At 33.4% G+C, this 17,926-nt stretch overlaps 1 protein-coding gene across 1 annotated transcript in view; it reads left to right on the top strand.

Moving 5' to 3' along the window:
* LOC149545127 (uncharacterized) overlaps window positions 1-17,926 on the top strand; it is a 162,094-nt gene that overhangs the window by 94,720 nt on the left and 49,448 nt on the right. The window contains exons 5-8 of the mRNA XM_089790526.1: window positions 1,130-1,190; window positions 1,448-1,572; window positions 1,685-1,751; window positions 2,529-2,589. Coding sequence (XP_089646652.1) covers window positions 2,542-2,589 — 48 coding nt within the window. The 5' untranslated portion in view covers window positions 1,130-1,190; window positions 1,448-1,572; window positions 1,685-1,751; window positions 2,529-2,541. The remainder of the gene's footprint in view (window positions 1-1,129; window positions 1,191-1,447; window positions 1,573-1,684; window positions 1,752-2,528; window positions 2,590-17,926) is intronic.

The raw sequence follows: 17,926 nt of genomic DNA, 5'->3' as shown, positions 1-17,926 counted from the left end.
AGTTATGTCAATAACCTTATAAACTATTAAAACAAACTTTAAAAATATCTCACAAAAATATTTCAGTACTCCACTAGACTTATTGTCAAATACAAATTTTATAGAGCATGACAATTCATTATAATGATAATACATATTTCTATATAGTTTAAGCAACTGATTGAGTTGCTCATAAAGATGAGCAAATCGATCAGTTGTTTAAACTATTTAAAAATTTATATAATGATAATATAAATTTTTAAATAGTTTAAACTATTGATCGATTTGCTCATCTTTATGAGCAACTCGATCTATTGGTTAAACTATTTAAAAATATATATTATCATTATACATATTTCTAAATAGTTTAAGCAACTGATCGAGTTGCTCACAAAGATGAGCAACTTGATCAATTTCTTAAGCTATTTAGAAATATGTATTATCATTATGATGAACTATCACTCTTTTGGTAAAGTCTGTATTTGACAATAAGTTTAGTGAAGTACTGACCTATTTTTGTGAGGTATTTCTAGAGTTTTTAAAAACAGATTATAAGGTTATTGATATAAGTTGCTTAAATCAACCCTCTTTTGTAGTTTATTTTTAATATTAATTGGGAAATGGTACACTTCAAAATGCATACTTATGGAATCACATGCCCTAAACAGGAGCTGAAAAATATTTATATTTGTAGATTTAATTGACCATATCATTTAGAAGATTGAAATTGTCTGAAATTTATGATTAATATCAAGTTAATTATTTTTCTATTAACATACTTTAACCCACATGATATATTAAAGTAAGTAATATGAAAAAGTTCATAGGGCAATTGGAGTAGGCAATATTAGTATACCTGATTGAACCGAGCTTGTGGTTTTCAATTATAAAAGTTCAACAAATCTTTATCAATGCAATTTTGACAGCATTTGTAAATAGGGTAAGCACATGACTGGCTATTCACTATTGTTACTGGCACAATTTGTTGGCATGCATAGGTGGTAGAAAATTTCCATATAATTTTTGTATAGGTGTTTTAATATTGTTTAAAAAGTGAATCTGAATTGAGTTGCATTCTAAGATGTAGATTTGAATACAAAAATGTGCAGATTTGTTTCTGAATGTGTGTAACAAATTTGCAACTTCACAGAAATATACAGCTGAATGGGTGCTGACACTAAATATTAATTCTTGAAGGAGTGCACTACAATGTATGATTTCTTGAACACTACATTCTTTGGTCCTTTGATCTTGCTTCTAATGATCTTTGAATGTTTTGTATCTTTCATTTTTTTGCACAATATTTGTATCATTGTTTTCTAAGATAAGAGGATATCCTTTAATCAACAAATTACCAGTACTAGTCATTTAGATGTAAAAGCATTATTTTGACTGTTATTTAATCATTGTCTCTTGTATCTATACTTAAACAATTCAGTGACCATTAGAACTTTGATGAATTTTCAAGGATTTTACTGCTTGCATTGAGGTTTATATACACAAGAATTGGACATTTAGAGTATGGAGTTTGGATAGGATTGAGTTTTAATCAATGGAGGATACAATTGTGATAATTCCATTATATGTGCTCTGGTAAGATTGACCATTGTAATCACAAAATTATTCCTCTTCCTTATGTTGATTCTATACATATTCCGAGTGCTACCCTCTCCATTTAATCCTTCACTCTTTTGTGGATTTTTAGGGCTTCTAAAAGAAGTTGGATGAGCAAAACTTGGTCAAGGCTTTCAGTTTGGAAGATCAAATGCATGGTTAGTATAACTTATTTTTTTTACTTTAAACCATAGTTTGCAAACTCGGAGTTGGAGGGTACTCAATAAGCCTAAAATTTTCAGCTCAGCAAAAACCCAGAGAAAACTAAACAAAAGCTTGGCAAAATCTCGGCAAATTAGAAATGACTAAATATTAAATTCTCAAAAGAAACATATTTTTTTTTGTAAAAGTCAATTACAAAATGTGTTAAATTAAATATTGTTATCTTGAAAGAGAAAATGCATGGTTTTGTAGCAAAAACATGTTGTGAAAAACACACTTTAACCAACATTTTACTTGCATGGACATTTTTACCCTTAGTTTTTTGTTCTATAAAAACGCTAGAGTTAAACTTGAGAGTACTCGCGCAACGGAAAAAATAGAGTACTCAACAACTCAGGGAGTACTTGAGTTTGCAAACCATGCTTTAAACTATCATAACAAAAACCTATTGGTGATGATATTTTTGCCTTGTGAAAGCATAGATTCCTTCTCTACATTCATAAAATCTTTAGTTTTTTCTTTTGCTACTCTGTAATTTGTTTTAATTTAGATTAAAAACAAATAACTAAATTAATAAAGTATACGATTACGTGTGGATATAATTTTATTTTTCTTTAAGCCTTAAATTTTTAAAATTTCAATCCAAATTTCCTTACTCTGGCTTTAATCCCCTTACTTGTTAATTCTTCTTCTTTTTTCTTGACCTATGACCAATTTATTTTATTCTGCTGCAAATTGGTAGTGGTAGGAGATGACGCAAACTTGTTTTACAGAGTTTGATGGAAAATGGTTTTTATGGCTTTGCTAGAATGGATGGAATTTGAAAGAGATGGGGTAAGAAACAATTACCCTTCCTGTTAAAGAGTAGTTTTAATGATTTTTTTTTTCAATCTTAAAGGTGTGCATGAAATACATGTTTAGTTGCACATTGATTTTTTTTTAAATAGAGATTCTTTGATTTTTTAAAGCTTTATTTAAGAATTTATTTTAGGGGCTGCAATATTTTTTAGCACACACCCCATGTTGTTTACAAAACATTCCATAATGGTTTAAGATAATGGAAATCCGTCTGATCATTCAATTGTGAGCACTGCAGGTTTATTTATTCCACTAAATAGGTTAAATATATATTGGAAGAATTATTGCTGTAAATTATATATTTTGTTAAATAATATATGCTTAAGCAACTATTTATATATTAGTGAATGAAGATTTTGTTGCTGTAAAGGTTTGAGTCTAACTAAGTAGTAGGTTCCAAAATCTTGATTATTGGCCTCCTCATTAGATATTTTTAGCACTCACAATGTATTTCTTTCAATTTACCAATGAGTATCTTTTCATTCCCTATTAAGTCAGTAGGAAATTCTTACATTTGCACAGATCATTAAACTTGTCGTGAAGAGCTCTCAAAATGATCTTAGGAATTTATTCATCATTAAAGTCATCCCACTTGCACCAGGCATGCTAGAAGCAAATTATTGATCTCTAAAGCTAACAACTAAAAATACAACCTTAGGAAGTTCTGGAAATGGGGGTTCTATATTTTGCTCTGTAGAAAGACCTCTACGATTTTAGATGTTGGCTCTTCATTGTAAGGGAGAGGGAAAAGGAAAGAAATTAAATATACAAAACATGATATTCTGAGGTCATATGCTAAACAATAATAATCATTTCATTCGTCAATGCTATTTCAATATGACAAGATATTACTTGGGTCTTAAAGACTATTTATTATGATTCAAAAGTTTACATTTTCATGATGAACAAGAATAACTAATGATTATAATTACTTCTAGAAAGAGCGAGCATAAATTAAGTAATGAAATAAAAATAATATACTGTAAGCCTAAAAGGTGATAATAGAACAATATCGTATGTTTGTTATCTATTTTTGCACCAAAATGCTAAGATCGAGAGTATTGTAATCACTAATCAAAACTTAGTCTAAGTGTCCATTACAAAGAATGATGATCAAATCTTAATGTGAGGCCATTTTTGGTCTTTGCAGAATATCCCCTTTTTCTCTAGAAGAGAAGTTGACAATAGAAAATAACTCTTCAACTGAGCTTAGGAATATATTCATCGTTAAAGTCATCCCACTGGGTGTGCCAGAAAAGAACTATTAATCTCGGAAGCAAAATATGAAAAGACAACCTTGGGAAGTTCTGCAAATTGGGGGACTAGATTTGACTTTATAGAGCAAGCTCTAGGATTTCATAAATTTTCTCTACATTTTAAGGTAGATGGAAATAGGAACGAATTTGAATATGCAAATGCACGAAACTGAAGTCCTACGCTAAACAATTGTAATCATCTCATTTCTTAATACAATTTTAATGTCACAAGTTATTACATGAATCTGAAAGAGTCTTTGACATGATTCAAAAGTCTAGATTTTCATGATGTAATTGAATTTAGAAAATCCAAACAATAATTAATGATTATGATTACTTCTAGAAAGGGAGAACATAAAGTTAAGTAATGAAATAGAAATGATAATGTGTAAAAGGTGAATATAGAATAACATGTGTCCGTTATATGTTCTTGAGCCAAAATGTCGAGTTCGAAAGTACTACAATCACTAATCAAAACTTATTCTAATTGTGTTTTATCAAGAATGATTATTAAATGTCAATCAAAAGCCATTTTTGGCCTTTACAGAAAATTCCCTTTTCCTCTGGAAGAGAAATTGGCAACAAAAAATATTTCTCACACTTTCCTAAGAACTTTTTATAATGACAACAATTCCTCTTTAAATAAAAGTGGTGCCAGCTATTCTTCAGATGAAAAACTCTGAACATTTACTCTATTGTTGATACTTGCGCAGTCCTAAAATGTGGCAACATCTATTGGAAGCTTGTAGTGGGGCTACCTACAAAGTGGACCTATGACGCAACACCTAAGACATTTAAAGGCTTGAAACTCCTTTTGCTTTATGCCTGTATGACACGTGGCTTCTGTAGGTTTGGGCACACGGTAAAACAAAATATGTGATATTGCTATCAGGATTTAACTGTGTGATTTTGAGTGCCAAGTGTTCCACTTATTCTCAAAAGAGATGGATTCGTGTTGAATCACTACTCATGAAATATGGGTCAATGAGTTTGACTCAAAATCACACAGTTAAATCCTGATAGCAATATCACAATTTGACTTGCTGTGAAAATTATCTCCTACTTATCAAAACAAAATATTTTCTATTTTTTTCTTTGAATTTGTGTGAAGTTACACAACACTTTGGAACTTTATCTTGCATGTTGAGACCATCAAGCTTGGGAGAAGATGCACGGTGTTGAAATGTGCCAGAGCAAAAAAGTTTGAGACGGCATTGTTGCTGAAGACTACCTGTGAAAATCTGAATACTCATTTAGTGCCAAAGTTACCTGAAGACTTTGACTAGAATGGCCCAAATTTTTGAATAGTTTATTTTTGCTATTTTTGTCACTACGAACCCTTATTCTTTAGGACACCTATCGGAGAACCTGCTCAGGCTACATAAATATCCCAAATCTTAGTCAAGACTTCTATTTAATATGGCCTATTTCGAAGCTTCTTGCCTATCTTGTCTTGTCTTTCTCTAATGGCATTGGGTGTTGTCGCATTGGCAATTCATATTCTTCGCCCAGGTCCTCTCCATCATGTCAACCCCCTCATATTTCATGGTCATGCAGAAAGTCTACGTTTCTGTAAATGATTGGCTTTCTTACTTGAAAAAGTATTTGATCTTTGTAATTTCCTCTTTTTAGCAAGGTATGATATGACCTGTCGTTAGCTTTTCTGTCATGGTCTAGGCTAATTAGGAAATTAGAGGAATCTTGAGATTTGACATAGTTGAATTCAGTTTTGGGTCAAATGGAATTCATTTGATAGAGTTATGAAGAGCCTTACTGTTTTTAGTATGTTGGTAGGGCAGAGATTTTGTGCTTGTGATGTGTTTTATCAAGATCTTTCAAGTGAGCTATTATACATAGGGTTCTGAGTTCCTTTTCTATATAATTTTAATGTTTGAAATTATATTTATAAAGTAATTATTTAATCAAATATCATATGTTGTCTTCATAAAGAACTTTATAAAAAAGTTGAAAAATTAAAACAACTTAGATGGGCACTCTTTTCAAGAAATAATATTAAAATAATTATAACTTAGATGGGCACTCTTATTTCACTTTATCCCACATTGATAACTCAAAAGAGCTCACTTCTTGGAGAAATGTATTATACTGGAGCTTTGAGACCAGTTTGAAGGCATGCTGAAGATTGCTTATAGACTGAGAAATTGTTCGAGGCTTTAATGCTGGGGCTTTGAGGATGTTATGCGTCTTGGTTAACATCTTCATTGTTGTTGTAACTATACACTCAGGAAGATTTATAAGGAAGTTTGATGATATTCATGTGATAGGGTTTTGCTTAAATCTGCAATACTGGGTTATGTTGTTATCAATTTCTTAATCCTAGTGATTTTTAGGTAAAATGAAGCACGATTAGAATTACAGATTGGTCTTGTGTGAGTAACCCATTCACCACCCATCTGGATGCTTGAAGACTTCCAAGGAAGGAGCTTGAGGTGGACACCAGAAATCTGTAGATGCCAAAAACGTGGACCACATACAGATCTGCACATTATTCCAGCAGGGAAAAGAGTTGTTCAGGAGGGAATAAGTGAGCTGGAATTAGACATCAAGATGCCATAGTCAATCTGAATTAGACACTTACATATCTGCTGGCAACCCATTTCGCAGTCTGCGTTTATGTCTTAGACTTCTGGTATGTGAACCATAGTTGCCAATCTGAATATTGTGTTCTTACAATTTGTACCAAATCCGCAAATGACATTGCTATTACTGTCCCATGAGTTTCTCGATTAAAATATTTGACTTCAATAATTTCTGGAAAAATATCTTGTGCGCTCGAAAATCTGGAAAGCTATGATTGTTCAAATATTATTGTGAATTGCATGATTAGTCTTCTTCTCTTATTTCTAAACCAAGCAATTCTAAATCAAAAAAATAAATCAGTAAATTTAATTTGAAAGGGTGCATGAAAACTAATTGATAAAATTCTTGCAAGTTAAACACTTGGAAATATCAATGCATAATGGGGTAGCCTATTATAGGGGTATAAGAGCCAAAACTCCTGCCATTTTGAAGGGTTTATAACGAACTTTCACTGTTATGACTGATTGGAACATGCATCCATTAACAGTTTAACTCGTCACTATAATTTAAGGATCATACACAAAGAAATCCTGGGCAAGAACAGAGAAATCCAAAAGATCATACATGTATAGGTTATCAAGGGATAGATAAACAAGGGACAGAGGAATGCTACGAACCGTGGCGAAGAGATATTTTTACAGTTATTGTGTAATGTCCTCACTTTGGCCAGTATCAGAGTTTGAGAGTTTAGTCTATTATTGTGATCCTCGTATGCTGATTATTGTGGATAGAAGGTCTTTTGAGGCAGTGGCTTGGCTTGGGAGAGTTTTATTTTACCCACAATCCAGTAAGTTACAAGTTGGCCTTCATTTGGCTCAGATCGGGCTTTTGAGCTTAGTTTTGTTTATTTACTATTTGTGGTAATTTGGGTGTTGATTGAGATGGACCCTTTCTATTTTTGAAAAGTGAATTTGGTTAGATGAAGAAAAAATAGGTGTGACTCCTATTTTAGATAACATATTTAAATGATGAGTATTTTGAGAGTTATAATATTTTGTGGCCAAATTATTATTAAATCATTAAATGACTTATTATAGAGTTATAATTTAACTTTATATTATCACTTAAGTTGAGGGCTGAGTCATCATTGGAAGGGGCCATTTATTTCATTAATATTATGCCTAAGTCAATTATTAAATGTTGCCAAAGTTGGAAAGTTTCAAGAGTTGAGTTCTTTTGGGAAACTTTCACAATTTTAGAAGTTGAATTCTTTTGGAAACTTTTGTCAACAAAGACATTACAAATATGAGCTCATTTCGTTGAAAAAAGTATGCTTGAATATTTATTTTCTTTTGTTGCCTTTGTGGCTTTCTAAGGTTTTGAAGTTTGTGCCCTTGCTGAAGTATAAGAGCATGTTATGAGGATTTGTTATCCATTGCTGAAGTATAGTGGAAGATTGTCTGAAATTAGTAGTGCAAATTACTACTAAAGTACAACAATTTGATTTGTCTTCTCAATTGCATTAACTATGCAAGAGAAGTTGTTATTTGTGAGTGAATTGGTCTGATTTGAAAGGGTTTCGAGATAGAAATTATAAGTTGTAGACTTACATTTTCCTTGGAGTTTGATATTTTCTTTCTTGGGGCAACGTCTATTACATGCTAATTGTGATCTGCCTTAAGTTGGAGGGAGCATATTATTGTATGCCCTCATACAAATCTACTACAATTTGATATCTACAACAGTCACTTACAAATTTTTTTAATTGCAAATTTCATGAGAGCTGTAGTTATATGTTTCAATTAGTAGATTGCATGCCAAGTGTTTGTAAAAATATCTATTGGATGCAGATGTACATTTCATAGGTTGAATGGTAAAAAAATTGCATTTGTACTTCAGCTTCTTTGTTTGGACATCTACTAGCCATTTGCATCTGTCTAATCTAAATTTGAACCATTACAAGCAAGCGGAAGTAATATGAAGATTAAAGGCAGTGAGATAGAGATTTCATGCAAAGTCAAACCATTAATCTTGTGAAGAAAAATTGATGTTTAATTAAGCTAATCACCTATTGAGGGTTATTACATGCTAGATACCTTGGCACAAGGACAATGTTTGGCCAGGTAGAGCACATGAATATAATTAGCAAATCGAACTTATGATGTAAATGATGGCAAAGCAGATAGGAATAAATTTAAATATTGAAGGGAAAAATGGAGGAAACAACAAAGGGAATAATGGGTAGAATGGTGGTAATGGAGGAGGATAGGTGGATGATAATTTTGTGTAGGCCCCTAGACCAACGAGAATAGTATGTTCTAGACAGCTCGATTTCTACATTGCCACCTAGAGATCTAGTTCAGTAGGAGAATGGGCCACAAATTACTAAGTTATAGGTCCAATCTTGGACAAATTGGGAAAACAGAGTAGAGGAATTTTAGGAAACCATTTCTTTCAGAGAATATATGGACATTAGGTTTTAGTATTTTCCACTCACAAGTGGTAGAAGCCAACATAGTGATTTGGAAAAGAAGGTTAGCAAGCTCTCCATCCTATACTTCAATGGATTTGGGAAAACTACTGCTAAAGCATTAGTATAAATGGTAGACACTTATATCCAAATGGACCTAATGCTAGGAGAAGCCATAAAATTTGTTGCATCCCATCTGATAGTTTAGCACGAGTGGTGGCATTATCACATGGTCACTCTAGGGCATGATCATATTACTTAATATATGGATGTCATAGAGTTTGATTAATTGGTTTGATATAATTGATCTAGAATTGCATTTCAAGTTGTTGGGTCAACTTAAATAGAAGGGCTCATTTGATACTTCCATATCAAAGTTTGAGAGACTTGGTATTAGTTATAGAGTTCTTAGTTGAGGTTACTGGTGCTATTTATGGATGGGCTTACAGAACCTCTGAAGGGATGGATTAAGGGCCTTTATCGACCCATACTATAGGAAGCCTACAAGAAGGCTAGAGTCAGCTTTCTTCTTCTTCAAATGACAAGTTTGATTCAAAGAGATTTGCATAAAAAAATAACAAGGATAAGAAGGATTTAAAAAAAGACTCTCAACATAGAAATGAAATGTAGAAGTTGGACAATGAACAATTGAATGATTTAAGGAAAAAATAATATTTTCATTGCAAGAAGCATTGGGATCTCAAGCACAAAATGTTTAGTAAAGGCAAAGGAAACACATATCAAGTATTTTCTAGTTGATTAGTCAGTCTCCAAGGATGCAGAACAATAATTTGATTCTAAGCAATGAGGTAAAACTTGTAAGAGAAGAAATAGGTGATGAAAAACTATTGAACGTCCCTCAAGTGATGATCGAGTGAAAATTTTGAGGGTGAGAAGTGTAATACAAGGGAACGAGTTATTTCTATGGTGGACATAAGTGATTCCTACAATTTTATCTCAAAGAAATTGGTTTTGAGCAGCACAAGGGCTTCAAAGTTATAGTGACTAGTGGACATAAGTTGCAAAACACTCAGTTGATTAATGATCTACACATGTAGATGAGAGACTATATTGTAGTTGGGATTTTTTTTGTAGTCAACGTGAAGGATTATGATTTTATTTTCAACATGACTTGGATGAAGTCACTCAATGATTTCACTTTCAAGATAGAATAGAGATGAAGTTTGAATATGAAGATAGGAAAGTGGTCCTTATACAATGGGGGCCCTGCAGTGGTGTCACTTTGGTGGATGGAGAGATTGATATGACATGATTGGGTGTTGTGGGAACATATATTTTGGTGATGCTAGAGGTCATTGAGTAGCAATGTGAGTATCCTCCACAAATATAGGAGTTGTTGAACAAATACACCAAAGTGTTGGAGATTACCACCAGATGTAATCATCTATATTTGGTCCAGTAAATTATATGCCCCCAATCTATAATAATTAAATGAAATTTAACACCAGACCTTATTATGCATTGAATCAAATTTGCATAATTAAATTCATCATTAAACCTTTAATATGCTCATCGAATAATCATTAAATTGATTATATCCTATGTTTGATCATTATATCCTAAGTTTATTTAATTAGAAGAACCTCTCCACTTTTAATTAAATAAATGAAATCCCTATTCTAAAGTGCACATGAAATTCCCATTTCTAAAATAAAATAAAATAAAATAACAACACTTAAGTGCACACTATTGGGAAACTTCTAAAACAATGAGTACACACATCACCAATGATTAGATCTTCATCGTTTCTCATTTCTTCATCTCATTAGTCTGTTGATTTCTACACTCTATATAAGGGAGAGCTCTACCAAATAGTTTAACTAGGATGGATTGTGATACTTCATCATCGTTTAGTCTTGTATTTTTCTTATCTTTCACTATTTCTCATGTGTGCATTTATGGAGTTCATAGGGTTCTTGCAAATCCATTACATGCTACCTCTTTGAAACAATGCAACTTGTAAATGTTGTATTGCTCTATCTAAGAGAAAGTAGTGCTTTTTCTATTTTCTGCAATGCTTTTGCAAGTCCCTATAGCACTTCTACAAATTCCTATAGTGTCTTTGTATATTTCTGTAGCACTTTTGCATTTTACTGTAGTGCTTGTTAAATTTTGTGCAATTTTCTTAATCTGTTTGTTGAATTGCATTTATTTGATCATTGGCTACTTGTTAAAAGTGCTAACCTGTTATTATGCAACCTGATACATGATTTATTTTTATGTAATCTTTGCATGCAGTGTATGCTTGTCAAAGAGCTATTGAAAAATGCTAACTACAACTCAATTGATCAAAGATGAAGCATGAAAAACTAAGTTATCGATTCGTTCAAGGACAAATTCAGGTTCGAGTTTGGGTTTGTGGGTTTGAGTAATATTTCCCCACAATCGGGTTCATTTGTATATATATTATAATGCAATATATATACAAAAAAAAAAGAGAAACATGCATTATTGTAAATTTTAAGTCATTTTATAGTATGAATATATGTTTCCTAATAATTGATCAATGCCAAATGTCAAAGATAAACATTAAATACGCGCTCATTAATCTATGTTCATGATTTTAAAGAAAATCACACATGGAATTAGTAAATTGCAAAATAAAATTTGAAAACATAGACTAGTTCATCAAATAATATAGTTTGAAACATATAATAGATGACAAGTGTTTAATAGTTTATCAATGATCATAGTATCAAATGCCCTACAAGGGTCAAATGGGTCATCAAAATGAGGCATCAGTGGCTTCATTCCCAACTGTAACTATATATAGATCCTCATTATTGGAACCCAAAAACTAGTTCAACTATCCCCAGATGCTACTATATCCCCCTCAACATCTAGCAAGGTAATTGTAGCTAAATCTTGGACAGTCATACCCAAGTCAACAGATTCAAGTAATACATTCGACAACTTCTCTGGCACTTTTTGTATTTTGGATCCTTGCATGATAGGGGGTGTAGTTGTTGTGAATACATCCCAAGTCCTCTGCTTTCTTAGAACCCAAATGGTTATGCTTCACTCAGTGGATAAAGGAGCAAGTACCTCCAATTCTTCTTAGTAACAGAAGAGCTTGCAACCTAGAGAGACAACCAATTTTGGTTTTTAAACTTGAAATTGTAATACAATAGGAATTTAAGAGTATTAATTCTACAAGCTAAGTGGCCATAAAAAAGGGAGGAAAAACTTAAAGCCTTACTTGTGATAGGATCCTAATGGTAAGAGGCTAGATGTACATATAATCTTGCCTTTGGAGGTAGCACCATTCAATGACATCCATTCTAATTTGGTCATCGATTGCATTAAGATTTGCATTTTTTCTTGAGACAAACTCTTCAAAATCTCTCCTAACATCTAGTGCCACCTTGAGATCACTAAAGAGCCTTCTCAGTGGCTTGTTATGCCCACTAGTAACCTTAGGATCTTTGTTTGTTGGTACTTTACTCAAAATAGCAAGCATCTCACCACTATAATACATGGAGAAAGTGTGTATGCAAGGAGCTGTAAAGGTGTAGTTATCTTGTTCCAGCAATGAAGAACAATTGACTTATTGAATAAACGTAATCATTAGGCCAACATGAATGGGAACACTAAATATTTTGTTATTCTAAAGGGTCACCATTAATAAGATTAAATATTGTGTTTTTGGTGGCTGACCTATACTAGAACAATTTGGTTTTGGGCTAGCTTGTGGGTTATTTTTGTCTAACACCTATATTTGAGCACCATGAATTTAACTTGAGGTACTCTTTGGACATTACAATTCTTCTTATGAAGTACAATCTTAGAATGCTAATTTTGATGAGTGAAACCCTTTCCTCTCCTAATAAATCCTTTAGCATAGCAGAAGAGAGGCAATCGATTATTTTTTGACCAAATTCATATTGAGTGACTAAGCCAAGAACTGTAGATTCTAAAGTAGCAGACTATTTGGAATTAGATATAAGAAATTATTGTAATTAGATTTAATATACTTTTGCAATTAATGTTATTATTAATAAATATGATATATTTATTATAACAAATTAATATTTAATTTTATGATAGGTCATCTAGTAGTGTAATGGAGAACTTTGGAAGCTCAAAATGAAAATAAACAAACCTCTCAAATGATATGTTTAATTTCAGGGTGCTGATTTATTAGTTTAATTGGAGGGACAACATCCCTTCGGCAACAATCGTGATTTTTGTGAACACAAATAAAAGTAGATATATCTCATATTTTCCCCTCATACATCATATTTCAGAAGCTGATGACCTACTGCAAATCCTTCTTGGTACTTGTCCAAGGTAAGACAATTTTTTATTAAATTTTATTTAAATAAATAATCATAAACTATATTTTTTTAAAATTTCAGGCCTAACCACAATGAAATTCAAAAACATCCTTTTTTTTGGAAAGGAAAAAATGTTTCAACAAACTCAAATCACCACCTACAAAAGTATATTCACAAAAAAGGTTATCAAGTGGGAAAATTACTGGATTCAGTTAGATTAATGAGAAATTTACTCTTATCTGATGTATAGTCTGTATTAGCAATGGGTTTAGTGGAATATTTTACTATTTCAATAACATATCTAGGCTTATTTTTTTGTAGTTATTAAAGTTATTAGAGAACATTGGGCACAACAAAAAACTTATGCGTGGTAGGGAGGTTGGATGAATCACTCACTGATTCATGCTCTTGATCTTCTTTCAAGACTCTTAGGGTGTCTTTTCCACACCACTTGTCACCTATAGGACCTTAACTTCCTAAAGATCTCCTAGTCTATCTAGCCAACCCAACTACCTAGAAAGATTACTCTATCAAGCCAAAACATGATGCATTCACACTTCTTTCACCCTAGCCCTTAACGCAACATCACTCTCAACCTCCAAATCTTGAACTAGACCTTGGAGAGGTATGGAGGTGTTGTCAACACTTCAAATCATCCAATTAGGTGTGTTAAAAGTCTCATCAATTCCATCTTCCCATCTGATTTCTTCATTTCTTCACAAATAGGCCTAAAAGGCTAGTAGCCCCAATTAGGTCTCCTATAGCAAGAAAACAGGTTTTTCCTCCTATGACTTCCAAAATAACCCTACAATATTTTCTAGGTTTCTTGGTCCATTATGCATCCCCTTAAGGATATTTGGGTTCTTGGGGTCATATCCTTCCATTCATTACCCTAACCCAAACTAGGTGAAAATTGGGCTTTTTAGGCTTCACTATTGCTACACCAATCTCTATTGTTTTGGGTTTGTTCTAGGATTGGTGTGAACCTCTCCACTTCATGGGATGATGATGAGACTTCATTCTTCAATTTACAAAAGGAATTTGGACTCTATCTTTTCTCCTCTACAAGATATGTTGGTTTCTATATGGTCTTCCGTAGCTGAACTCACCACAAGCCTGCCTAGGGAAAGACCTTAAAAATACTTTCTCTACATTTGAGGGACTTGGCTTCTTTGCATATTATGTACATTGAGTCTACTCACTATTTCAAAGAGGCTGTATAGATTGGATGGTGGGAAAGTGGGTTAGAGCTCCATCGTCAAGAACTTGGTGGACAAAAGTAGTGATAATGTAAAAACAAACTAATTTTATAGAAGCTAAGAAAACTGATCAAAACCTCTAACTACCAACACAAAAAGTCAAGAAAACATGTCATACAAAGGATGTATAGGTGACAATATGATAGGCAACTCTTCCCTAATTTGGCCAAATGACCTGCATTTCTTCCCAAAGTTAACTGCAAACCTTAACTAAGGTAAAAACTCACCCTAACTCTTCCTAGACCCTATTGAGCTCATGATGACATCATCATCATGCTTTGGGCCAATCTAAGGCTTTACAACTTGCTAGCCCTTAATTACTCTTAGTAAAGGGCTTCAAGGACCCTATGAACAAAATCTCCATTCTATTACCACTATGGTCAACATTAATTTATATCCAACACAACAAAAATTCCTTGAGGCTCACACCCACACAACAAAAACATGAAACATTAGATTGCATAGGCAATCCCTAGGTGCTCCTACACCATTCTCCCCCTCTGCATAATTGTGAAGGAACATGAGGAGAAATTAGAAACATATCAATGCCAAGCTTTTTGAAATTTGCTTCCTCGACCCATGTAGCTTATTCTTTTGGTTGTCTTTCCATTGGATTATGTGCTCCATGTTGATCTTGTGCCATGTAGACTTCTTTACCCTAGATTCCAAGATCCTTTCAACTTGTTGCTTCATCTTGGGAAGTAAGGTTGCAATGACATCTTCTAGTATCTCTCTACTATTTTGACCTACCTCTAACAATGGTCCCTTGTATTTGACAAAATCAGCCACATTGAACACTGGTGAAATGTTGAAATTGCCACTTCTATACTCCATAGATCCTAGATCTTTGAGTTCACACACTCCTCTTCGGTGCATACCGTACACTATCTAAAAAAGACTTCTACCTATGGTCCTATTCACACTAGCGTTGTAGGCATATTCAGCTTGATTAATGATTAAATCCTATGTCTATCCATAATCCTTGGTTAGGAATCTTAGAAGGTTACCTAACACTGTGTTGACCACCTCAGTTTTACCATTAGTTCAAGGATGGTAAGATGAACCAAATGATAGATTAGTTTCTAGTTTGTCCCATAGAGTCTTCCAAAAGTGACTCATGAACTTTACATCTTTGTTAGAGAATATGCTTAAAGGTAATCCATAGATTCTTACAATCTCTTTGAAAAACAAATGAGCAACATAGCTAGCATCATGAGTGGTTTTACGAGGATAAAATGGCTCATCTTGCTAAACCTATCTACGACCGCATAGATATTGTCCAACCATATTTTAGTCTTAGGAAGACCTACCAAAAAGTTCCATTTTAATGCACTCCCCCGACCTGTTAGGAATAGGTAGGGGTTGGTACAAACTTGCATTACTGGTTCCCCCTTTTTATTTCATACACACCACACATTGCTCTACATACCTTCTAACATCTCTTGTCAACTTGGGCCAACAGAAGAACCTATGAACCAACTCCAATGTTTTATTAACACCAAAGTGGCCACTAAGACAGCCATTGTGCTTCTCTTGAATAAGGTTCTGCCTCATTGAACCTTGAGGAATACATAATCGATTCCCCTTAAACAACAATCCCCTCTGTAGGGTATATTCAAAGAACTAACTACAAAAATGATTTTGAAAATGAACACATACCTTATATGCTTCAGAAAAATCTTCATTATCCTTGTAGAGGTCTTTGAAACTTTCTATGCTAATGCTCTGCAATTAAACCTCTTGCACTATCAACATCCTTCTACTTAGTGCAACTACCTTGTTTAGTTGTGACTAATAGGCAAGATATCCTACAAGTCAACTTATCCTTGTATCCATCAATATAGAACTCCACCCATGCTTGTTCATTCACAAGGACATTTTTCCCTTTGTTCAATTGTGTCACCCTATATGGATTGGTATGGGGTATTGGTGCAGGGGCACCCAATGGACACATGAAGCTACAAGGTACACCAGGAGCTATGAAATAGACAATGAAGGTACCAAGGGCAATCAATGCCTAATGAAGACATGTCAAGTCATTTGATGATGAATAATGGCTATTGAAGCCATCAAATGTAAGGGAAGCATGAAATTTTCAAAATTGTAATGTATTGCCAAGAATGGGCAAATTTAGGCCAAATGGCACAAGTGAAGAGTTAAGAGTCATTCAATGTAATGTGAGAGATATAGAGGGTCATTTAAGTGTAACAAGTTTATATTAATGTCCAAAATAATGTAATAAGGCTATCAAAGCCTCTAAAGGGTGTAAAAGGCACTAAAAGTGCAATATCTTGTAAATTGCCAATGTTGGCTACATAGGCCAAATAAGGCTTGAATTGGGTTAGTTGAGGTTATAAGTGTATAAAGGTCTTTTAGAAGTCCTCAGGGGTGAAATACAAGGTTTCATAAGTCCTTGGTCATAAAAAGTCACAAAGGGTAACAAAAAGTAATGACTGTCATTAAAATGTTATAAAAAACTGTTTGATGATTGTCCTATGACAGTTATAAGGGAGTGGGTTCGATCCAAGAGGTTTGGAAGATAGTTAGAGGGAAAGAGATCTTTAAAAGAATGTATTTTGAAATGTATGAGACAAGGGTGGTCGAAGAGAAAGCAAGTTTAGAAGAAAAAATCAATGAAATCTCTGTTTTTACTGTCACATTGTGATTGTTAGTTGCTGTCCATAATTGTTGTTACATTTCCAAGTTTCTTTGCATGAAAAGTTTGGTGTTTTGTAAGATTTAAGGTTCATAAGAGGCTATCAATGATTTCTTAAGAGTCTCTTTAGCATTGGAGTTAAATATATTGTAAAAGTTTTATTGTAATAGTGCTTAATAATACACTGTCTATCACAAACATGTGACAGTCACTTAGTAGTTTGTGAGCAAATGGAATAATACCTCTCCCATTGTCTATTTATCACTACAACTTGTGGGAGAGGATTACAATGTCTTTAATATGTATTTTACTATGAAATGAGTGCAGGTCTCTGAGAAGATAGAGAAGAATAGACTGGCAGAACTGTGACTGGTGGACAAAACAGTGAAGGTGCACTTGGAGAGCACCATAGGTTGGATAAGAGGAACTGAGGGTTGGATTGGCTAAATACTGATTGGAAATATTTGAGGGAGAATATTGTAAGGTGTTTAAACCATTTGAATGGTTTTGAAAGTCTGGGAAGGGTCTTTTCTTGAGAGCCCTAGGTTAGAAACCCTTAAAATGAGGGTTTGGTGAAAGAGTGATTAGATATGAATGGATGTGCAAACAAATTAAGGAATCCTGCTATTTAATATATTCCTTAAGACTATGTCTAGGTTTGGAATGTTGGCAGTGAGAGCAAAAAGGAGTTGCTTTGTAAATGGAGGGCTAATTAACCCTATTTGCATGTAGGAGCAGTCATAGAAAGGTTCATCAATCGTAGGTTGAAGGGATGAGATTCATAGGGTTTGAGGAACTCAATAAAGGGTATTTGAAAAGGTGAAGAGGTTACT

Source organism: Cupressus sempervirens, chromosome 7 (genome assembly GCF_028749045.1).
Source record: "Cupressus sempervirens isolate cs-2001-9-10 chromosome 7, ASM2874904v1, whole genome shotgun sequence".
In the NCBI taxonomy this organism is placed as follows: Eukaryota; Viridiplantae; Streptophyta; class Pinopsida; order Cupressales; family Cupressaceae; genus Cupressus; species Cupressus sempervirens.
Note: the sequence above shows the minus strand (reverse complement) of the source record. Positions and strands in the feature narration are given on the sequence as shown.